Source organism: Silurus meridionalis, chromosome 11, assembly GCF_014805685.1.
Source record: "Silurus meridionalis isolate SWU-2019-XX chromosome 11, ASM1480568v1, whole genome shotgun sequence".
Taxonomy (NCBI): domain Eukaryota; kingdom Metazoa; phylum Chordata; class Actinopteri; order Siluriformes; family Siluridae; genus Silurus; species Silurus meridionalis.
In genome coordinates, this window is record NC_060894.1 from 17,272,180 (window position 1) to 17,296,641 (window position 24,462).

Sequence of the window (24,462 nt, forward strand, 5' to 3'; positions counted from 1 at the left end):
AAGCAAGGGTTTCATGGTAAATTTTATCTATGCATTTTTATCCAAAGTGCTAATTATACACTAGTATAAGTTGTGCAGAAAATGTATTCGTGACTGTTCCTACATTACCAGTTTTACCTACAGGTAGTGATGATGCATCAGTCCAAATGATTTAGCTTAAGCAAATACACAAACAAGCAAGATTGGGGGGGAAAAGTAGTCACTTTATTCAGATTTACTTCAAGGCAAATCAGGCATTGGCAAAAAGCTGAACATCTAACAGTTGATAAATTGTGCAACATTCAAGTACAAAAACTGTTCCCTGTGAGGTGCAAGTGATCCCATAATCCCATTTTTTTTTCTTCAAGTCTGCAATCACTCTGTAGCAGAAATACAACCAAAGCCCTAAACCACCAAGAGCCTCAGAAATTCTGCTACAGAGGGCACAAAAGTAAACATTGGTGAGGTAGAGCAGATTCAGAATGGCTTAATCAACCTCCTCAATGGTGGGTCCAGATGATCCACCACCGGGAGCAGCTCCGGCTCCTGGGAAGCCACCTGGCATCCCATCAGGCATCCCTCCTGGCATACCACCAGCACTCTGGTACAGTTTGGTGATGATTGGGTTACAGACCTTCTCCAGCTCCTTTTGTTGGTGTTCATATTCCTCCCTCTCAGCAGTCTGAATAGAAAATTCCATGTGAAATGGGAGAATTAATCATCAATTAACCGTCATTAACATGCATAAGTGAATTTTTCTAACTGAAAAAAACTACACGTTGGCTGTACAAATAAATTAACCAATATAGCACCAACAGAGCCTTAAAATCTTCATAAAATCTAGACTACTCATCTAAAAATTACTACAATGTATGAAACCCCACCTGGTTCTTATCAAGCCAGCTGATTACTTCATTGCATTTGTCCAGGATCTTCTGCTTGTCCTCATCACTGATCTTTCCCTTCAGCTTCTCATCCTCCACAGTGGACTTCATGTTGAATGCGTAGGACTCCAGCCCATTCTTAGAAGACACCTTGTCACGCTGAACATCATCCTCAGCCTTGTATTTTTCAGCCTCCTGCACCATGCGCTCAATGTCCTCCTTACTGAGACGACCTATTAAAAAATTTAAATATATAATACCAAAAACACAAACAACTAAACAGTCAGTCAATCTGCAGAATAAATGAAGTCAACCTACCCTTGTCATTGGTGATCGTGATCTTGTTCTCTTTGCCAGTGCTCTTGTCAACAGCAGAAACATTCATGATGCCATTAGCATCAATATCAAAGGTGACTTCAATCTGAGGAACACCACGAGGGGCAGGTGGAATTCCAGTAAGCTCAAATTTGCCCAGCAGGTTGTTGTCCTTGGTCATGGCTCGCTCACCCTCATACACCTGGTGAGCGCAAATAAAAGGAAATTAAAATAGTATCAAATCTATGCATCACTTAAAGTGAAGGCAAATTTAAAAAAAAGATTAAGTGCATGATTTCGCTCAGACATCCAAGGAAGGTACTTGGGCCATCTTTGGTCTTTTACAACCTCTGGTGGAAACTACGAATGGCAGGAATCAACTTCATCATTGCGAAACACACAGCATAAGCCAAATAAATTTACCAACCTGAATCAGCACACCAGGCTGGTTGTCGGAGTAGGTGGTGAAAGTCTGGGTCTGCTTGGTTGGAATTGTGGTGTTGCGCTTGATTAGGACTGTCATGACACCACCAGCAGTCTCAATACCAAGAGACAGAGGGGTGACATCCAGCAGCAGCAGGTCCTGAACATTCTCAGACTTGTCTCCAGACAGGATGGCAGCCTGGACAGCTGAAAATTACAACTAAAGGTTAGTCTTTTCAGATGAATATTGGGATTTTTTTTCCCCCACTATTTTCAGTCGCTCAGACATCCAAGGAAGGTACTTGGGCCATCTTTGGTCTTTTACAACCTCTGGTGGAAACTACGAATGGCAGGAATCAACTTCATCATTGCGAGATCATTAATCTGAAAAATAAATAAACCTATTGTTACTAACCTGCACCATAAGCCACGGCCTCATCAGGGTTGATGCTCTTATTCAGCTCCTTGCCATTAAAGAAATCTTGGAGGAGTTTCTGAATTTTGGGGATACGAGTAGAGCCACCAACAAGGACAATGTCGTGGATTTGAGCTTTGTCCATCTTTGCATCTCTGAGTGCCTTCTCAACTGGGTCCAGGGTTCCACGGAAGAGGTCAGCGTTGAGCTCCTCGAAACGAGCTCTTGTGATGGAGGTGTAGAAATCGACACCCTCGTAAAGGGAATCGATCTCAATACTGGCCTGAGTGCTGGAGGACAGAGTGCGCTTGGCCCGCTCGCAGGCAGTGCGCAGACGGCGTACAGCTCTTTTGTTGTCACTGATGTCCTTCTTGTGCTTGCGCTTGAACTCAGCAATGAAGTGGTTCACCATGCGGTTGTCAAAGTCTTCACCACCCAGGTGAGTGTCACCAGCAGTGGATTTGACCTCAAAAATACCATCTTCAATTGTCAGGATGGAGACATCGAAAGTGCCACCACCAAGATCAAAGATAAGGACGTTCCTCTCTGAGCCAACCTAAATAAAAAAGGTGGAGGGGGGGGAGGAAACGTGAAACGAGGCAAATCACAGAACAAGAGACAACAGGAAGTGCATGGATTTTCGCTCAGACATCCAAGGAAGGTACTTGGGCCATCTTTGGTCTTTTACAACCTCTGGTGGAAACTACGAATGGCAGGAATCAACTTCATCATAGCGAAGCTTCTCGTTTTTTACAGAATCGCTTTAAAAAAAAAAAGCTTTGACAATTTAGAAAATAACTACCAAATTACCTTCTTGTCCAGACCATAGGCAATAGCAGCAGCAGTAGGTTCATTAATAATTCGCAAAACATTCAGTCCAGAGATCGTGCCAGCATCCTTTGTGGCTTGGCGCTGAGAGTCGTTAAAGTAAGCTGGTACAGTGATCACAGCATTACTGACAGTCTGAGAAGGGGGGAGGGGGGAGAGAAGTGTTAGTCCATCACAAAGTAAGAAAACAAAATTAAAAAAAAAAGAAAAAAAAAGTTACTAGTTCCCACACTCACCTTTCCAAGGTAAGCTTCAGCAATTTCCTTCATCTTGACCAACACCATGGAAGAGATTTCTTCAGGGTAGAAGTTCTTGGCCTCTCCTTTGTACTCAACCTCCACCTTGGGACGTCCACCATCACTGATGACTTGGAACGGCCAATGCTTCATGTCAGACTGAACGACAGCATCTTCAAACCGTCTCCCGATCAAACGCTTGGCATCTGAAATGAGCCTGTGGTCACTAAACCTGAACAAGTCACTTAAAACCATATACTTGAACAAAATTTAGAGCAGGGGGTCACCAACATTGTGCCGGTAGGAACCAGGTTGTCCGTAGGCCTTTTCTAAATATAGCTCATCATAGCACCACTTACCAGTGAGCTGCATCTAATTTTTTGTTGCTATTCTTTTTTTAAATCACACTTGCATTGGTATGAATTTGAAAATGACTTACAATATAGATGACTAGATAGATGAAAATCATTAATAATAAATGTAATTGGGCAAATTTGATATTTCAGAAGTGTATAAATCTGGTAGCCCTTCACATTAATCATTACCCAAGAAGTATTCCTCAGTTTCAAAAAAAGGTTGGTGACCCCTGATCTAGAGAAACCACATACTAACCAAAGATTGTGTTGGTGGGGTTCATGGCCACTTGGTTCTTAGCTGCATCACCAATCAACCTTTCGGAGTCGGTGAAGGCCACGTAGCTTGGTGTGGTCCTGTTTCCTTGGTCATTGGCAATGATTTCAACTTTGCCATGCTGGAAGACTCCAACACAGGAGTAGGTGGTCCCCAGATCAATGCCAACGGCTGGTCCCTTAGACATGGTTACTTAAAAAAAAAATCAAATAAAAGATGGTTACTAAAATTGTTTAAAGCATTAAAATGTTTACCTAAAAACAGGTTTAATTGAACTATATCGCGCTACAGTACAGATGCCCGAACCACAAGGCAGTGATGACCGCGTGTCGAGATCACGTGCTCTGGCCTGCAATGGCGGCCGTTTCCTGCGGTGCAAGCTAACGAGCAAAATGAAAGCTAAAAGGAAGACCATCAAATCTTGTCTTACTACTGAACATTATTCTTTAAAGTCATTTTCACTAAATAAGTAATTATTTTGGTTTAATTAATTTTTTTTAAGGAGAACCTCATTTATCACCTTCCTTTGTTATACATGTAAACCATCGAAATAATGTCCAGTACTAAACACACTGGTTTTTAAAAGTAAGAAAATTTTGTCTACTTAATTAGTTGACTTTCTTAAAATAAATAAATAAATAAAAATGTATTTCAATTGAGTAACTGAGCGAAACAATGAAAGAGAGAATGAGACAGGGCCCGATGGGGTCAATCGACTGAACACTTCACCACGATATACGTTTCTCTAAAACAGTACTTCTAACATCATTGAGTTCCTAAAAATGTCTTACATTTAATCCAAATTAAACAAACCCGTTTTAATTGTTATAAATACATACCAAAATTAGGTGCGGTCGATGGAATCTGGAGCTGTACTGAGGCGGTGCCTGCCTTACCTCGCCGGTGGTAGAGAGAGCGAGAGAACCTTCTAGAGCTTCTATATATCCCCGGCGAGCCGACCAATCAGATACAAGAACACTCTGCACCAGTCCAATGTCCCGCCTTCAAGGAAAAAGCTAAAACGTGGTTGGTCGGAGATTGTAACCCTTCGATGGCAGATCCAGGAACTGCTTCCATGAACTCACTTTTAAACACCATTTGTTTAAGACCATGTGCTACTGATCTCAGAACATCAAACGTAGAAGAAACATCTAGAACATGAGGTCGCCCACGGTTCTTACTCCTGCATGTTTCCTTGCCATTTTGTTGATCCGAGGACAGATGTAGATTCCTGGTTTTCTTATATGAATTAAAATATTTTTTTTGACAGGCTAGTGTTTGGAAGAGGTGCCGGATGAATGGGCAACTAATGTAAAAGTGATGAGAGACAGCTAGGAAGGTACTTGGCGTGACATCTTGAAAGAGAAAGGAAGACAAAGGAAGACAAAGGAAGACGTGGTGGTGGAATGAGGAAGTGCAGGAAAGCATTAAGAGAAAAAAAGCTGCTGAAACAGAATTGAGATCAAAGAAAAAAGCATATGAGTATCTGTATGAGAAGTTGAACACTAAGGAAGGACAAAATGATTTATACTGATTGACCAGGCAGAGGGACCGAGCTGGGAAGCATGTGAAGCATGTGTTAAAGCAATAAAGGATGCAGAAGGACATGTGTTGACTAGTGAAGAGAGTGTGTTGAAAAGGTGGAGGGAGTATTTTGAGAAACTGATGAATGAGGAAAATGAAAAAGAGTAGGGTGGATGATGTGGAGATGGTGAAGCAGAAAGTGGATAGGATTAGTAAGGAGGAAGGCAGAGAAGCGATTAAGAGGATGAAGAATGTAAAGTCGGTTGGACCAGATGACATACCAGTAGAAGCGTAGAGATGTTTAGGGAGGCAGTCGAGTTCTTAACAAATTTGTTTAACAAGATTCTGGAAGGTGAGAGGATGCCTGAAGAATGTAGAAGGAACGGTTTTTAAGAATAAGGGAGATGTGCAGACCTGCAGTAACTACAGAGGAATAAAGTTGATCAGTCACACCATGAAGTTATGGAAAAGAGTAGTAGGGAAAGAGTAGTGGAAGCAAGGCTGAGAGAAGAGGTGACCATCTGTGAGCAACAGTAAGGTTTCATGCTGAGGAAGAGCATCTCAGATGCAACATTTGCTTAAAGAATGTTGATGAAGAAGTGTATAGAAGGTCAGAAGGAGTTGCATTGTGTGTTTGTGGATGTAGAGAAAGCGTACGACATGAGGAAGTCAGGGTGGCAGGGAAGTATCTGAGGATGGTGCAGGACATGTTTGAGGACAGTGTGGTAGCAGTGAAGTGTGCAAATGGAACGACAGACTGGTTCAAGGTGGAGGTTGGACTGCATCAAGGATTGGCTCTGAGCCCTTTCCTGTTTGCAGTGATGATGGACAGGTTGACGGACGAGGTCAGACAGAAGTCTCTGTGGACTATGATGTTTGTGGATGATATTATGATTTGTGGTGAGAGTAGGGAGCCTGGAGAGGTGGAGGTACATGCTGAAAAGAAGGGGAATGAAAGTCAGTAGAACTGAGACAGAGGACATGTGTGTGAATGAGAGTGAGGGCAGTGGACTGGTGGGGTTGCAGGGAGAAGAGGTGGTAAAGGCGAAGGAGTTTAAGTACCCTGGATGTAGAGTTTATTAGAGAAGTGAAGAAAAGAGTGCAGGCAAGGTGGAGTCGGTGGAGGAAAATGGCTGGAGTGATTTGTAAAAGAAGGCTATCTGCCAGAGTGAAAGGGAAAGTTTATTGGACTGTGGTGAGACCGGCTATGTTAAGATGGTTTAGAGTAGGGTTTTGGAGACAAGGTGAGAGACGCGATTGAAATGGTTTGGACATGTGCAGAGGAGGGACATGTGGTATATAGGAAGAAGAATGGTGAGGATCTAGCCACCAGGGCGAAGTAAAAGAGTAAGGCCCAGGAGGAGGTTCATGGATGTGGTAAGTGAAGACATGCAGGTAGTTCATTTGAAAGAGGACAGAGTAGTATGGAGAGAGATGATCTGCTGTGGCGCCCCCTAATGGGAGCAGCCAAAAGAAGAAGATGTTAATTTGATATATATATTAGCAGTCAAAAGTTTGGAAACACCTTTTCTTTATGTGGGTTGTTTTTAGTGACTTTTATTTCTTTATTTCTATTTTTTTTATTTATGTTTTTGACATTGTACATTAATACTGAAGACATCCATACTATGAAAGAACATGGAATAATGAAGTAGATAAAAAGTGTTAAACAATCAAGGAAATGTTTTTTCTTTTAGATTGTCCAATGTAGCTCCATTTAGCTTTGTTGACAACAGAATTTTAATGTTTGAGAGTAAATATGTTTTGCTGGTATCCTATAAGTAGAGTTCAATAAAAGAGGACAAACAAGATTTATAAAAAAATAAACTTATTTATTCACAAAATATATACATACTCACATATACAATTAATTTTAGCAACATTTTTATAGTAAAAACATACAAAATATATAAAAAGCAAACTGTTTTTAGCTTATTATTTAAACATACAAATTCAAGCACCAATGTCTAACCAAGGTTCGTTAGGTATTACAGACTCGTATTGTTCATAGTTCAGTTTCTTTGATGCCAGATCCGGAGATAAAGTGCTGTGAGTTATCGACTTTTACAGAAGCAGATGTGGTCTGAGTCTCCGTCTCTGGTGTTTCCTCTGCTTTGTATTTTGTGAAACTGGTGTTCCAAAAGCCTTAAGAGAGAGAGAGAGAGAGAGATAGATTAAGAAAGAGTTTAAGCTGTTTGAATAAAGTTGCCTACTTATAATCTCTACATTGATAATTGTTTATTAAAAGTTAAGACTGTACCTTGTCCTCTCTGTTGCTGTTTTTGCCTCTCTTCACTGCTAGATTTTGATTTGCTGCTCTCTACTGACTGATCAGACTCTTCATTCTCTGTGGTTATAAAAAAAGAATTGTTAGCAACCAGATATAATTATATAACAATCATATTTAGGATTCATTGCATATAATAAACTTTTGTGAATTTCAGATTCTTTGAACTGCTACCTTTTTTCCAGGCAACATGTGCTTTCCTGAGGCGAACCAGGAAGAATGTAAGCACCACAAACAGGCAGATGATGAGGCATGTGACCAGCATCACAAGCAAAGCAGAATTTCCCTTTTTTCTTTGTCTGTCTACATGCAAGTTTTCATTCCCTAAAAGGACAAACATGATTAATTTCTGTATCAAAAAACAATCTAGTTCATAGCTATTTATTTCAGAAGGTAAAAAAATCTATCACTACTTAAAAACTAAGGAAAGGTTTATCATATTTAACACACCTATCTTATAAACTGTAACTATGACTAGTTTTAGACTGTTTAATTACTTACCAGTATTATTGCTTGATGACTCGATGCTGGTATTTAATTGTGTGCCCTCTGTTGTTTCAGATAGTATTTCAGTAGTTTTATTTGCTGATGTGCCCTCTGTTGTTTCAGATATTGTTTCTGTAGTTTCATTTGCTGCAATGAAAATTGTAAGATAAGTAATTGTAACATAATTGTGTATGTATGTTGTCGTGCACAGTGGTCAAGAAAAGTAAAAACATAAAAATAAAAAACTGCTTTTATAGGCTAAAATGGCAGGTATTCAGCATGACCTCGAGCAATAGCAGGAAACTGGTTATCATAAACCTAAATGGAACGGAACCCTAATTAATGTCATTGCTAATACTTGCATTTGCCCTACTATTTCAAACCAAAATGACTGCTGTGAAAAAGATCTAATACACCAGGTTTGTGCAAGACACACTTCTTCTGCACTGTTATGTGATGTTAAAATTCAGACTGTGTACATCCTCACCAGTAGTGTTGTTGCTTAAAATGCTTGTGCGGCCATTTGATGAAGTGTCTTCTGTGGTTTCGTTTACTGCAACAAAACATTTCAGAGAACAAATTATTAATATTGACATTACAGAGACATTTGTAACTTGTTTTTAAAGCATTTGTTGAGTTGGTGTCAACATACAGGATACATCTAGAATGGTCAGTGTCTATGAATTTCTTACCTGTTGTTTTACTGTCATTTGTTGTTTTTGACTCTGAATGACTATTGGTGAAGCCTGAAAAGAAAAGATCATATTTAATAATAATGCAGGTGGAAGTAAATTCTGCTTAGTCTGTGTTCAATTTAACTATTCACCACTAGGTGACGCAATAGTCCAGATTCCTGCAAACCACTTTCTCATGTATAATGCTTTGCTGAACATGTATTAAATTTCTGTTTTTTTGTAAAAATACTTGTGCTTACTTGTACTGCTAAAAATGGTTGGAATGACTGTGCTCTCTGTAGAACCAAGTGTGGTAGTTAAATGTTTTGATGAGGTTGTTGTGTCTTCATCTGCACAAAAAGATAAAATACATTAATAATTAAAACAAGTAGTTGTTTCTTTTCACAAAAAAAAAAATTTCAAAGAAGTTAATCATGTGTTATGTTGAAAGCTAAAAAAAGGAAGACACCAAAGATCCACTCCGTAATATGTGCTTTCAATTTAGCCGAAACCACAAAATTCCCCCAAAATAGTTTGTTCCTATTAATGGTAAAATGCCTATTAAGGTCAGAGAACTATACCATACTGCTCTTCTCAGATGTTTTTTTACACATGCACATGTACTTACTCTGCATTCCTAAGTGTATGAAGTTTTCCACTGTGGAACCGTAGAGAGCTGGATGACGAACCACGCACTTCACTGTAACTCTCTTTTTAGGAATATTGACATTCAGCTGGCTACTAGCCGTGAATTTGTTGGATGCATTTTTTAACTCATAGTATGGGAGAGCTGAAAATAAATAATGATTTTTTTTTTAAGAAAACTATTCAGTTTGATTATAGCACACAAATATGACAGCAGAAAATAAATTAAAAAATAAAAATAAAAAAATCACATAAATCTACAAATATAATATTTGATAATAAACAGTTGGAATCTGATGTAATAATCCAACCTATAAACATTTTGACATATGATATTGTCAATTCATTTGTGGTTTTGTTTGGTGTAAACATTGCCGATTACATAGATATGTACTTACGATGAATCTCTAGGCCATTGTCCATTATCCATGAGAGTTTGGGTGGATGTTCATTCGCTGAAGCAGAGCATTTAACAATAACTTTATCCTCTTGCTCGAACTTTTCCAGCTTTGGAGCACCTATGAGTTTAGCAAATAATAGATTTTTGCATTCAGCATGACAATGAATCCATGAATTACATGGATAACACATAATTGAATCTTTTCTTCCTTTTCAAATCTCATCTCAGATTAAAGTATTAAGCAGTTAAATTAGTTCAACCATGCAAGCCCTATGCAGTATTAAAACCCATTTTGATCCTATTTGTTAATTTAACAGTGCTAATAGAAAAAAGGTTTGTACTCACCTACAACAATAACTTTATATCTTTTCGTCGAGGCTTGCTTGTTGTAACGTAAACATTTGTAAACACCTCCATTTCTGAATGTTATATCAGTCACTTGTATTGAAAATTTCGATTTGGTTAAAGCGACGAATTGGTTCCTTTTCTCCTTCAAAACTGAAAATTAATATGGGGAGAGACATATGATTATTTTGTTAGATAGAAAAATCAAAGAATTCCAGTAGTAGACTCATAACTATGTTTAATCTCTATCCTTCTAAATAGCATCACTACCAGAGTAGCCCAAACAGCATTTTTACCTTTGTCTTTGTTGAAGAACATAATTAAGCCATCTGGGTTTCTCCACTCCACTGCATCCTTCATACTTTTGATAGGGCATGTCAAAGTCAGAGTGTCTCCTCGCATTACCGAAATATGCTTCAGTGCCAAGCACTGTGTTAAACCTGTAAGACAAACAGCATGTCTGTGTGACATAAGGGTATAATAAATATTGACTATGCAACACTTTAAATGTGCATCATGTCTTAAAAGCAAACCATATCCTACTGTAAACTTGCAACATCTCTGTGGCTACTTACTACTTGTTTAAAATGTCAGTACAGTACAGTCAATGAGTGGGCAAAAAAAAAAAGTGTATAATTGCCATTTGTAAATGGAAGATAAGGGGGCAGATAAGATTTACTCCACTGTGACTCATAATGCTACTCTCTTTGTGCTCAGGGGGGCTGCAGACAGCAGACAGGAAAGTGAGGGTTTCGGCACAAGCATGAGTGTAAACTGAGAGTGGTCGATATATATGTGTGTATGTGGTGAGAATGTTGTTAAACAGGAAATTGAGTTTAGATATATAACATTCATGGCTGTAGGTGTAATTTCTTTAGTCATATGCACAAAGAAGACATGTGGGTGATCAACACCTCTGCTAAATCTATGTCCAGAACTGTAGGTGAAGGTCTGAGTGGGAAATTCTCTAAATATTTTTTCTTTTTCCTTATATGACCTGTGACTAACATACCTTATTTCATTTGGAAAAAGTTTAATTTTATATATACGTATATACAGTACATACACGTATATATGTAAATGTATACGTATATACAATTAAACTTTTTCCAAATGAAATAAGGTATGTTAGTTTTAAATGAAAATATTTGTGTATTCTATTTTTTTATTTATATAATAGCCACAAATAATCAAACTTCTTAACAATGTTTACGATTAACTACACATGATTACTGCTTGTCTGTTGTAAATAAATATCTATTATAACCTTATAAGTTCCCCCTGATTACATTGCAGTGGTTCGGCACAAAGATTGCATTTTAAGAAACAATTTGAACATTATAATAAATCATTTCAGGTATCAAACTCAATGCTTCTATTGAACAAGAAATGTACAATCTTGTTCCTAATTGCACACACTACAGATAAGTTAAAATTCATTCTAAAATCAAATTATTTCAATTTTAAAATAATAATACAATACCCTTGAATGGGCTTATCTAGTGAAACTGTAATAAATAATATAGTCATGATCTTACTCACCTCCTGTGATCAACAAGAGAAAGCGAATGTGTGTATTCAGTGTGTACTGCATAGTGCAAGGCATGAGTGAGGTCTGAAGCTGACTTCCTCTCTCACTGCTTTTATAAACACAAAGGCTTCCATGACATCATTTATATGTCATGGAAGTCCCACGTACCACTTTGCTTTTTTAACTTTCAGGGGCATTTTGTCCATTCGCTGCTTCTGTATTTTCATCAAGTGACCAGTGACTGCTTACGTGATACTGATTGGGGCAGTCCAAGAACAATAATACCTGAAAAGAATCCAAGCCTGGTTTATAGTAAAGTCATTCATTTATTTGTCCTGCAAAATGAAAGTCAGGTTTTACAACCTGTATTTGCATAAATACAGCATAAATAAGCTACATTAATTAACCAACACCCACAATGGAAGCATTGTTAATATGGTGACAAATGTTATTTTCTGGACAATGGGATGATTAGCAGTATTATAGCGCCAAATTATTACTAACAACAATTGACTATAAAAACTAGTTTTAAACAGAAACGCACAGATTTTTTTTTACTTTGCCCCCCCAGTACTCCACTGATACCACACTATTTACTACTATTTACTCTTGTCTGGATTAACTTTTGTGTAGAATAATTGTTATTTGTTTAATTGTTTTTTTTCTGCATGCTTTGCCTTTTCAGTATGCTGGTTTTCAAATATTTTCATATATACAGTATAGCTCTATATACGTATATATATATATATATATATATATATATATATATATATATATATATATATATATATATATATATATATATATATACATATTCCTGAAAAGGTAGGAACATGAGGAACCTAAAAAACAGATTTCTGTATGTCGACCACATTTCTCATGGACTGGAGAGTGGGTGGTTGGGGTGTAAATGGAAGTGGGTGAGGGTTATAAGTCATGTCTTTGACATGCATCATTGAGAGTCTGATTGTGGTCTGGTAATGGAAGGTGATTGTTTGATAGTATAGTGCATTGACATAACAGTAAGTCCAATGAGTGTAAAAGAAAAAACTGAAGAGCAAATCTGGGGACATGTGTTGGTGTGTTTGTGTGCAGCTGTGTAAGCTGTCCATTACGTTGTTTCTTGGTACAAATGGTTAACCATTCATGACTGCATCATTGTGGGGTGATTTTTGGGCACCTTTGTGCATGGCATACATTTACAGTTATTATCACTCATACACTATACTCTTCAGTGATCCATACAGGCCTTGTTGCTATATATACTTTTGTTTATTAAAAATTGTTTTATTAAGATTTGAACAAAAGGTAGTTTTGAATATTCCCAGTTTGATCTTATATGTTACATATTTCACTGTTTGTCAGCATCTGTTTTGTTAGTTGACACTGATTAAAAACAGGAATGCCCCTGAGCTCAGTTTATCTATATAATAGGGATATATGCTTTACTGCATGTTGTATTTTGTTCTTTAAAAAAATGATTTGATCTAAGATGTTGTTTAGGACCAAACTACACTGGGGAAACTTTTTACTTCTCATTTCACCACGCTGTTTCTCTGCCCTTTTCTTGTTAGTGCTTCCTGTTAGATTTTGGGGAGATCAGTGGACATTACATAATTTTTTTGTGGTTTTTTTTTTTTTTATATTTTACTTTAAAAAACAGGACTTAAAAAAACTGTGTGGCCTAATACCCTGGATAGGATCATGACCTCGTTGTAATTTGTAGTTGCCGTTAAGACAGAACTTCTTTAGCAGTTATGAAGTCAATTAATTTTTTAAAAATAAAAACAGTGCACCTTTAATTTAGGATTTATCCAAATTATTTTATTCTGACATATTCAAGTATATTTATAAATCCCACTTCACCTTTTTCCCTGCCTTATAGCTATAATAGTAGTGTTATTGTTTGTATAATTACAAAAGAGATCATTATAAGTAAAAAACTCTATAATATCATAAAAACTTTCGAAGATCACAACAAAATGCAATATTTTTATTTAAAAAAATTAGGATGGTCAATATTTGATTATAATTATGATTTTTTACACACGACCACAGGCCTAACTTTCCTAACTGAATATTTAAAAACAGCATATCTACAGAAACTACCTAACTATCTATAACTGTCTATAACTGTTACTTTTACTTTCACAATAGGTTTAAATTTAGATGATCTGAAGACACTCTAAACTGTAGGCTACTTTGTCACTGGGGTTGTACAGTCTCTCTTTAAACATGTATCTCTTAAAGTAAAACATGTCATAATTACATAATAATTTAAGTTCCTAATTAGACAACTGAAGCTTTACTCTCGCTTATCAATAGCACATCGTGAAGCATTTTCTGGGTAAATGACACTCACTAAAGGTGTTACTCCATTATTTCTGAATGTGGTTCTTATAAGGGTAAGAAAGTCCCGACTTATGTAGCCATCTTAAAGTTGTGACATGTAACCTTACATAATCAAGTGGTCATTGCATACTCAACTTGTAAGGGTTGTTATTTGTAAATTTAATGTTCACATGTACAACGTGGCATCAGATTTCTTTCTACCATTTAGACACATCCTTCCTCTGTTATTCAAAGAGAACTGCAGTTGATATTAATTTTAAGACCACTTACTTTAAAATCTAAAAATTTATAAATATAATTGTATTTATACTGAAAGGTTGATTGGTGATGAATTAGGTGGCTATGAACAACACCAAACGAATCTTTAGTTAGTATGATGTTTCTCTAGATTTTGGTTGTCATTTGGTTAGTTGGCTATATTGCTGTCACTTCGATGGCATGTATATGGCTATAAGTGAATTGTTCAGCTTCAGTGACCACAGTTTCATTTCAGATGCCATTGTCTGATTAGCAAAAAGCTCTACAACTCTGTGGTTTAAATCTGACATGAAGCATTGGCCTTTCAAGGTCAGTCATGTTGTACGTCCCAAGGTGATGCATCCAAGAACCAAGTGACTATAATTCTTCAATTTAATATGGATTTTCCACTTTATTCCTTTGTTGCAACTAAAGTCAAAATAAGTATGTCAGCTTGAGTGACCATATTGTGTTATGGTCTATCTTCAGATGCTTGATTAGCAGAAGATTTGGAGATCTGATGGTCTTTTCAAGGTCATTGCTGATGATGGACATCCCAAAGTGGAAGTTTAAAGACATAAAGGAACATTTAAGAACTTCTGTGAGGAAATCCCCTCTATAGTGTCAAGAGGTCATGATGACGGAGGCCTACATTGAAAATGTAAATTCCTTACAAAATCAAATAATTCAGTTCAGTGTGGCAGATGGAAGAATTTCGTCTGTTAAATAAGTTTATTCCATGACACATCCCACGGGTTGAGGTAAACTGGGAAGTCTGGTCGGATTTGCATGGAGGTTTCAGTCCAGCATGATCTCGAAGTAACCAGAACGTTCCATCTGCAGGTGCGATGCGTTCTCTTGCGGCTGCGCGGAATCTGATTGGCTGTCGGCTGCACACGGAACTCAGGGATAAAGCTCTCTGCAGTCTTCTGTCCTTCACACACACACACAAACACTAAACAGCTCTCGCTCTTACACACACACACACACACACACACACCGCACATCCACGGAGCGGCTGAACGGGCACGGCAAAGGAAGAAAGCATCGGGTAACTCACATTCCCTATTACTCATATCTTATTATGTTTTCAGAATGAACCTGCATGATGAGTTCAAATCAGTAAAAACTGTCATGTAAGAAAATGGATTTTAACATTAGATGGGATTTTTTTTTATTATGGTAGCAGCTTGTGCATGATACATTTGGGGATACCGGGGAAGGTGCTGGATGTAGGCATCTAGAGACCATCGGTTGGGGAAAGGGGAGCATTATTTCGATCCTGTCTGTAGACTGGTAATAGGGTTAATCATGGATTGGTTGGACATTGCCATTTAAAAGCGTCTGTCCAAACACTGCATCGTTATTAGGTTTTGCGCAGCAGGCGGATTGTATCGATATACAGTATACAGGGAGGAGGTATGAAGCATTTTGCAACATTTTGTACATTGATATTCATCCAAAGGCCTCATATGTTACATCAGTACTTCAGCTCCTATTTCAACGACCTATATTCTATTTGTCTCGATAAGAATCGATTCTATAAATGTTAATTGTGTTCAAGATATAATCCGAAATTATGAATTCGGATTCAAATCTGTGGAATAAACCTGTAGTTAATATGAGGTGATTCACTTGTACTGAGCTTAGATGGCTATACTTTGCACTTGTCTTTATTAAGGGTATTATTGGGCTTGGAAGGTTCTGGAAAACCCAGCCCTGATGAATATTTTACAGCCATACCTCATCCTACTTCGTTGTCATCTGAGAACGGAGCGTTAAATGATATTATCTTCTAGTTCAGAGACTTTTTATTAATAATAATAATAATATCAATAATAACAACAACAATAAAAAATCTAATTTTAGGACTATTTGCAGTAAATTAGGTGGAAAAAACAAGTTGTGGCATATAGCCTTACATCATTTCTGTGGATAGTCTAGTCTGATTGTACGGATTGTCACTGGTGCATTTCAGGTTTCAAAGTACAATGTGGGATCAGGTTTATTTGACCATTTAGACACATGACTCCTTTGGGTTTTTTTCCCCCACAGACATCATGTCAAAGGGAACTGCTGTTGGCATTGATCTAGGGACCACTTACTCCTGTGTGGGAATCTTCCAGCATGGCAAAGTTGAAATTATTGCCAATGATCAAGGAAACAGGACCACACCAAGCTATGTGGCCTTCACCGATACTGAAAGGTTGATTGGTGATGCAGCTAAGAACCAAGTGGCCATGAACCCCACCAACACAATCTTTGGTTCGTACAAATTTTCCCTTTATACTATTAACAATTTGTAGATGTCTAAAATGTTTTCTTGTTAATTCAATCGCAAATTGTTAAGCTCGAATGAACATGGTGTGGTACGATCTCATTTCAGATGCTAAGCGTTTGATTGGCAGAAGATTTGAGGATACGGTGGTTCAGTCTGACATGAAGCATTGGCCTTTCAAGGTCATCAGTGATGGCGGACGTCCCAAGGTGGAGGTGGAATATAAAGGAGAGACTAAGAATTTCTACCCTGAGGAAATATCCTCCATGGTGTTGGTCAAGATGAAGGAAATTGCCGAAGCTTACCTCGGAAAGGTGAGTGTGGGATTGTTTTTGTTTTTGATGATGTCTTACAGAATCAAAGAGCATGTTTATTGTTTATCACTCAACAAGATTTTAAGTACCAGTAAAACTTTTGTTGCAGTCTGTCAGTAATGCTGTGATAACAGTACCAGCTTACTTCAACGACTCTCAGCGTCAAGCTACAAAAGACGCTGGCACGATCTCTGGTCTGAATGTTTTACGAATTATTAATGAGCCCACTGCGGCTGCCATTGCATATGGTCTGGACAAAAAGGTAAGAACATTGTGGGGTTGAAATCAATTTATATTTATTTATTTCATTTAAACTTTCTTAGTAGCTGGCTTGTAAATATTTAGTATTTGACATTTTAGGTTGGCTCAGAGAGGAACGTTCTCATCTTTGATCTTGGTGGTGGCACTTTTGATGTCTCCATCCTGACAATTGAAGATGGTATTTTTGAGGTCAAATCCACTGCTGGTGACACTCACCTGGGTGGTGAAGACTTTGACAACCGCATGGTGAACCACTTCATTGCTGAGTTCAAGCGAAAATACAAGAAGGACATCAGTGACAACAAAAGAGCTGTACGCCGTCTGCGCACTGCCTGCGAGCGGGCCAAGCGCACTCTGTCCTCCAGCACTCAGGCCAGTATTGAGATCGATTCCCTTTACGAGGGTGTCGATTTCTACACCTCCATCACAAGAGCTCGTTTCGAGGAGCTCAACGCTGACCTCTTCCGTGGAACCCTGGACCCAGTCGAGAAATCTCTCCGTGACGCTAAATTAGACAAAGCTCAAATCCACGACATTGTCCTTGTTGGTGGCTCCACCCGCATCCCCAAGATTCAGAAACTCCTCCAAGATTTCTTTAATGGCAAGGAGCTGAATAAGAGCATCAACCCTGATGAGGCCGTGGCTTATGGTGCAGGTTAGTAACAATAGGTTTATTTATTTTTCAGATTAATGATCTCGCAATGATGAAGTTGATTCCTGCCATTTGTAGTTTCCACCAGAGGTTGTAAAAGACCAAAGACGGCCCAAGTACCTTCCTTGGATGTCTGAGCGACAGAAAATAGTTAAAATTTTCCCAATATCCATCTGAAAAGACTAATCTTCAGTTGTAATTTTCAGCTGTCCAGGCTGCCATCCTGTCTGGAGACAAGTCTGAAAATGTTCAGGACCTGCTGCTGCTGGATGTCACCCCTCTGTCTCTTGGTATTGAGACTGCTGGTGGTGTCATGACTGCTCTGATCAAGCGCAACACCACAATTCCAACCAAGCAGACCCAGACTTTCACCACCTACTCCGACAACCAGCCTGGTGTGCTGATTCAGGTTGGAACCAGATGTATTTTGTGATGTTCTTTGAGAGCAATGGCATGTTAAATGCTAACTTGTTGTTACTTGGTTATTTAAGTGAGATTTCATGTTCACCAGGTGTATGAAGGTGAGCGAGCTATGACCAAGGACAACAACCTGCTGGGCAAATTTGAGCTCACTGGAATTCCACCTGCCCCTCGTGGTGTTCCTCAGATTGAGGTCACATTTGATATTGATGCTAATGGTATCCTTAATGTATCTGCTGTTGACAAGAGCACTGGCAAAGAGAACAAGATCACAATCACTAATGACAAAGGTAGGTTGACTTCCTGATTTATTTTTGCAGGGTGACTTCCTATTCAGTTTCATTCTGGTTTCTTAGATTTTTTTTTTCTTTTTTTTTTCAATAGGTCGTCTCAGTAAGGAGGACATTGAGCGCATGGTGCAGGAGGCTGAAAAATACAAGGCTGAGGATGATGTTCAGCGTGACAAAGTCTCTTCTAAGAATAGCCTGGAGTCCTACGCTTTCAACATGAAGTCCACTGTGGAGGATGAGAAGTTGCAGGGTAAAATCAGTGATGAGGATAAGCAGAAGATCATGGACAAATGCAATGAGATAATTAGCTGGCTTGATAAGAACCAGGTAATCTTAACTGTTTTCTCGCTAGCAGCTTTCTTAACAGCTTAGCCAGATGACAAAATCTTTGCTATTAGATGTCTATAACATTTATTCATTTTGCAGACTGCAGAAAAAGAAGAATATGAGCATCAGCAGCAGGAACTGGAGAAAGTTTGCAACCCCATAATCACCAAACTGTACCAAAGTGCTGGAGGTATGCCGGGTGGAATGCCAGGTGGAATGCCCGGTGGATTCCCTGGTGCTGGTGGTGCTCCCTCTGGTGGTGGATCTTCTGGACCAACCATTGAAGAAGTTGATTAAAGATAGCATTGGCATAGACTAACTATATTCTGTTTTTTTTCCCCAGTAGGCCTGATCTGTATGCAGTGTATTATGATAATTAAATAGTTATTTTGTGAGCTGAGAAAAAAATGCACTTTAAAGCAAGTATGAAGACCCTACACTGAGTGAATAAACAATTCCTGAATGTCACGTTTCTTGTCATCCAGCGCATTGTAAACAATTGTTTATATATCATATTTAATATGCAAGTGATAAGTGTTTTACATGTACTTGTGCTATTACACTGACAATACAGTGCATTGTATTACAGATATAGTGGGTAAATCATGTTTTTTGGATTCCGTTTGTGGATTAGTCTTGCATGTACAAACAATGTGAGACTATTCTATTTCAGCAAATTCTTTTGCAGTGATGCCTATCCCAGAATCTCTGGTAATAAGGCAGGAGGAGTACACCATGCCCACTGCACAGAATGCACACACATTCACACACTCATTCCAGGACATTAACAATTCAATTAATGTTATTACTCGCATAAGCCAAAAGGAAAGTCTATGCTTCCTTTTGTAAAAATTAATTGATTGGTAAATTGTAGCTTGAGAATCTGCACCACGTGTCATGCATGCTTACATGTTTACACTGCAAGAAGAGGTTGTCCTGTAAGCTGAATGAATAGATGTTTTCAACCTGGTTGTAGGAATCATTGGGTCTCTTTCTGTCAAATAAAAAGTGATATGACTCAGTAGCATGTCCTCTTTTGAGTGGATGAACCTACAACAATAGTGTTAACCCTCTCAGTGATGTGCAGTGAGGTCAAGGCCGGGTGAGGCACTGGGCACAGCCAGATTTACACATATATGAACCCCAAAAAGATTAAATTATTAAATTTACAATAACTTAGTTTGATTAGGCAAAGTAATTTGGGTGTTATACGATCAGAACTCAGCCTTTCGCAGGCCCTCATCATTGCACAAGGGGTAATGGCTGCCCCTTATTGTACTTATTTTTAAATGCAGTTAGCATTTAAATAGCAATCATAGCAGTAATGGTAATAGCAACAAATATGTAAAATAATTGGAAAGCAATTATATGCAAACAAGAAGTCTACGTATTTTGGTGATATTCACACAAATAGTTATAGGAATGCACTTATTCCCAATGCTCAGGTCAGTTTCTATGTGATTTTTAACTAAACCTGGATGCAAATCGTTGATTTTGACAATAAAAACGACCAGAATCATACAGAAATGCCATTTATAACAGATCAGAGAAAAAAAAATTACAATTTCACATTTCAATACATTTATTTCTTGTTGGAATTTAACAAACGAGGCACTGCCTCACCTGCCCCTCTGCATGTCTCCAAACCCTCCATGACCCAGAGTGGTGTTGTGAGACTTCAGTCATTAACTGTTTTCAATAATGTTTCATTATTGATAGCTAGTTCTTACTTATAGCCAGAGTGGCCCATTTGTTGAAAGGAACAACATAAGGGGAGATTACAGGTAGGGCAGGGTGGTTCATTCGTTAAATCTCTGGGTACTGATCAGAATTGTGGAGGGTCAAGCCCCAAGCTTAACCACCAAGCTGCCACAGTAGGGCCCTTGAATAAGGCACTCGTCATGCCCTAGCTGCGGTGCGGTACCATAACTGACCCTGTGCTTTTACTCCAGCTTCCTAACAATGTGAGATATGTGAAAACTACACATGAAAACTACACATATGTGAAAAAATTTCCCTTTGGGATGAATAAAGTACTTTAAAAAAGATACATAATTATTCAGTGGGCTCAATAAGGAAAGTTGCCCCTTCCAAGATGGTGGTGCTGTTAACGTGTCTAGCTTCACAGAATGCTGGATCTACAGCTTATAATGTCTCTGTGATGATACAGGGAAAGTTTAATGATCCTGAATTTAACCTATTCTCAACCAGGTTATGTGTACAAGATGAGTGGAAATTGGCATGTGTCCAAATAAAACAACCGCTCCACTGTGGAAAAAACAGATTAGCATAAAAGAAGCCCAGAGCTGGCTCACAGAGCTGGCTTTTTTTTCCCAGTACAATTAAGTCTTAGCTTTGCATATATATCATACATATATCGCTAACATTGTATATTACAGTCATGTGCCACTGGCTTTTTTATTTTTTTGGTTGTTTTTTAATATGAAAAAAAAATGCAGGAGCGCTATAGGAGACACCCGCTACGTCATCAAAACGCGCCAGGTTGTAAGAGGACCCCGGTACGCCTCGTGTTTTCGCATGCAGTAGTGTCTGTCATTCTATCAGCGGCTGATACATCTGACACTAAAAGCCAATCTAAATAATAATTATTCGTCAATAGGTGGTTTGATCATGAGCTCTCAGATAACGTGTGTTGGATGGGTGAGGAGAGGAGTGACTAAGGAAACACCAGATAAAGTGGAATTGAGCAAAGAGGAGCTGCAGCGCATCATAGCCGAGGCAAAAGATGAATTAAGTCATGATGGCGAGGATGAGGATGAAGAAGTGGAAGCGTGCACCGTGAGTGAGCAGGAGACGACCGAATCTCAGTCAGCCTCAGACATGACAGCTGCTGATGAAGCAAACCCAGAGAAAGATGATTTAGCTGAGTATGAACTGGACAAATATGATGAGGAAGACCTTGAAACTGCTAACCTGGGGGACGGTCTGGCAGGTCTGGCAGTGTATGGCAGTAACGAAGAAGATCCTTATGTCACCATTAAAGACACAGACCAGTATGAACGAGAGGACTTCCAGATCAAACCTACCGATAACCTCATTTTGGCCGGTAGGGCTGAAAAGGATTGTTGCAACCTCGAAGTTTATGTGTATAATTCTGAAGAGAACTCCCTGTATGTCCACCACGACATCCTCTTGCCTGCTTATCCGCTGAGTGTCGAGTGGCTGAACTTTGATCCCAGCCCTGATGAAGGTACAGGGAATTATGCGGCTATAGGAAACATGACCCCGGTTATTGATGTGTGGGATCTGGATGTGGTGGATAGCTTGGAGCCTGTGTTTTCTCTGGGCAGCAAGAAGACCAAGAAGAAAAAGAAGAAGAATGCTGCCCAGCCAATTGAGGGCCACACCGATGCGGTATTGGATTTGTCCTGGAACAAGATGGTTAGGAATGTCTTGGGAAGTGCTTCTGCTGATGAGACAGTGGTTCTTTGGGACCTTGTGCAGGGCAAACCAGCAACAACTCTAAGACGTCACACAGACAAGGTCCAGACTCTGAAATTCCACCCTTTCGAGGCGCAGACTCTTATCACCGGGTCTTATGATAAATCGGCAATCTTGTACGACTGTCGCAATCCAGAATCCAGCAATCGTGTCTGGCGCTTCAGTGGTCAGGTGGAGCGCCTGGCGTGGAATCACTTCTCCCCATGCAATTTCCTTGCCAGTACAGAGGATGGCTTTATTTACTGTTTAGATGCCAGATCAGACAAGCTGGTCTTCACGCTGAGGGCACATGAAGGAGAGGTGTCCGGTATGGACCTGAGCAGTCAAGTGAGCGGTTGTCTGGTTACTAGCTCTGCTGACAAACACGTGAAAGTCTGGGATATTCTCGGAAACAAGCCCAAGCTCGTTCATTCCAGAGACATGAAAATGGGAATACTGTTCTGTGCGGCTTGCTGTCCTGATCTACCCTTTGTTTATGCATTTGGAGGACAGAAGGATGGGCTGCGAGTATGGGACATTAGTGATGTAGCTGCAGTGGCAGAGGTTTTTGGCAGTCGGGAGCGCTTGGTTGCCAACACCATGACTTCGGGCTCAAGCAGCAGTGCGGCTGAAATGGAGATCTCTTAATAGAACAGCCAGAGACTTTTTGTACAAAGAATTGTTTCTCAAATACTAAAAAAGGCTAATTGTGTCTAGAGAAAATACATCAGTTTATACTTTGTTTCTGGTATACAAGATGAAAACATATACAATTAGTACAAAAATATATGTACATTTTTAAAAAATCATTAAACAGATGTTTAATTCTCAAAACTTGTGTTTTTAATATCAAACATTGTTTCTATTCTATTAAAAAAGCAATCAAATTCATCTTAAGCAATTGCTATTATTATCAAAGTTGTTGAGGATTCAGAGCCTTAATTCAGTATACAGTCTGAGTAGTATGTGGCATGGAACCATACAGATACGCACGCACTATGTGCAAACACTGCCAGGTTTTTGGGAAGTAAGAGGAAACCAGAGGAAAGCTGTATGTTAAGATAGGTATTGACATTCATTGTTTGCATACATTGTTAATTTTTGGTAACTTTTTACCTTTAAAAATTGTATAATTCTATGTAAAGTGCTAATATTGACATATCACTTACCTGATATAACAAGTCTGTAGGTGAACTGGGTGTGTTCGAGTAGTAAAAAATGCCATCGTAGTCCATGACCAGGACTAAGAGATGTATGTAGCATCATTAAATGTCATGATAAGAAAGTACAAAAATAAAACTTACATACAGAATATATGTTGTTGCTATATTCATTTTCTTCTTAAAAAAATATCATGGGTGCCATTAGGGAAGCCATTAAAGCAGGTCTTTTTCTTACCTTTTTTCACACCCTAGGTGAGATTTCACCCCTGTTCTTCTAAACATGGTCAGGGTATACATCCTATAACAGTTGATTCGCTGAAAAAAGGATTTATTCAATGTCAAATTATGCTAGTTGTAATTAACTAACAGTCTGTCACAGCATTTTTATCTGTGGTGTACCAGACTTCATCCGGTTTAAATGACAAAATCTTGAAACTTTTAAAATGAGAAAGCTACAGAATGCAAAATAAATGGTGTAACAATGCAATGCACATTGCATGACGTCTCTTGAATTCGTTCCTTAGAAACCATGCTTTTTAATATTACAAAGTATTGAATACACTGATCAGGCATAACATTATGACTGGTCAAGTGAATAACACTGATAGTCTCTTTATCATGACACTTGTTACTGGGTGGCATATATTAAATTGTGATGGCTAGACAGCTGAGTCAGAGCATCTCCAAAACTGCAGCTCTTTTGGGGTGTTTCTGGTTTGCAGTAACTATCAAAAGTGGTCCAATGAGTGAACAATAGTGAATCAGCAACAGGATCATGGGTGGCCAAGGCTCATGGATGCACATGAGGAGCGAATCCCATGTGGTCCGATCAAACAGACGAGCTACTAAAGCTCAAATTTCTGAAGTAGTTAATGCTGTTAATGCTCCACAGGTCAGGACTGTGTTGACAGCAAAAGGGAGACCAACATAATATTAGGCAAGTGGTCATAATGTTATGTCTAGTCAGTGTAAGTAGAGTACCAGTAAATCTGGCCATTTGTTGCTATAGTTTACTGTAGTTCATGTCAAAGTTTCCTAGAATTGTACACTAGTCATAAATATGAAAGCGGTAGCTCAGTTATTATAACATTCAACTTCTGGTTGGAAGGTTGTCAGTTCAAATCT

At 38.7% G+C, this 24,462-nt stretch overlaps 3 protein-coding genes, 3 non-coding genes and 1 pseudogene across 6 annotated transcripts; 2 read left to right on the forward strand and 5 right to left on the reverse strand.

The window, feature by feature from the left end:
• Positions 1-182: 182 nt before the first annotated feature.
• On the reverse strand, positions 183-4,703 carry LOC124393854 (heat shock cognate 71 kDa protein). The gene is made up of 9 exons (XM_046861897.1): positions 4,550-4,703; positions 3,693-3,902; positions 3,081-3,286; positions 2,827-2,979; positions 2,017-2,572; positions 1,606-1,808; positions 1,182-1,380; positions 864-1,096; positions 183-661 (listed from the first exon to the last, which is right to left on the reverse strand). The coding sequence occupies exons 2-9, from the start codon at positions 3,895-3,897 to the stop codon at positions 467-469; spliced, it is 1,950 nt and encodes a 649-aa protein (XP_046717853.1). The 5' UTR covers positions 3,898-3,902; positions 4,550-4,703; the 3' UTR covers positions 183-466.
• On the reverse strand, positions 1,476-1,572 carry LOC124394003. Its single transcript, XR_006927420.1, has one exon. It is a non-coding gene; the product is annotated as a small nucleolar RNA SNORD14 (small nucleolar RNA).
• LOC124393998 lies at positions 1,879-1,975 on the reverse strand. Its single transcript, XR_006927416.1, has one exon. It is a non-coding gene; the product is annotated as a small nucleolar RNA SNORD14 (small nucleolar RNA).
• On the reverse strand, positions 2,657-2,753 carry LOC124393999. The gene has a single exon (XR_006927417.1). It is a non-coding gene; the product is annotated as a small nucleolar RNA SNORD14 (small nucleolar RNA).
• Positions 4,704-6,918: 2,215 nt separating the features above from the next.
• LOC124393855 (cytotoxic and regulatory T-cell molecule) lies at positions 6,919-11,682 on the reverse strand. Its single transcript, XM_046861898.1, has 12 exons — positions 11,614-11,682; positions 10,368-10,511; positions 10,072-10,224; positions 9,725-9,844; positions 9,310-9,471; positions 8,942-9,031; positions 8,700-8,753; positions 8,495-8,560; positions 8,023-8,154; positions 7,696-7,845; positions 7,495-7,581; positions 6,919-7,379 (listed from the first exon to the last, which is right to left on the reverse strand). The coding sequence occupies exons 1-12, from the start codon at positions 11,675-11,677 to the stop codon at positions 7,240-7,242; spliced, it is 1,362 nt and encodes a 453-aa protein (XP_046717854.1). The 5' UTR covers positions 11,678-11,682; the 3' UTR covers positions 6,919-7,239.
• Positions 11,683-15,087: 3,405 nt separating this feature from the next.
• LOC124393441 lies at positions 15,088-19,201 on the forward strand (annotated as a pseudogene).
• Positions 19,202-21,226: 2,025 nt separating this feature from the next.
• On the forward strand, positions 21,227-23,008 carry pwp1 (PWP1 homolog, endonuclein). The gene has a single exon (XM_046861282.1). The coding sequence runs from the start codon at positions 21,365-21,367 to the stop codon at positions 22,820-22,822; it is 1,458 nt and encodes a 485-aa protein (XP_046717238.1). The 5' UTR covers positions 21,227-21,364; the 3' UTR covers positions 22,823-23,008.
• The last annotated feature ends 1,454 nt before the right edge of the window (positions 23,009-24,462 follow it).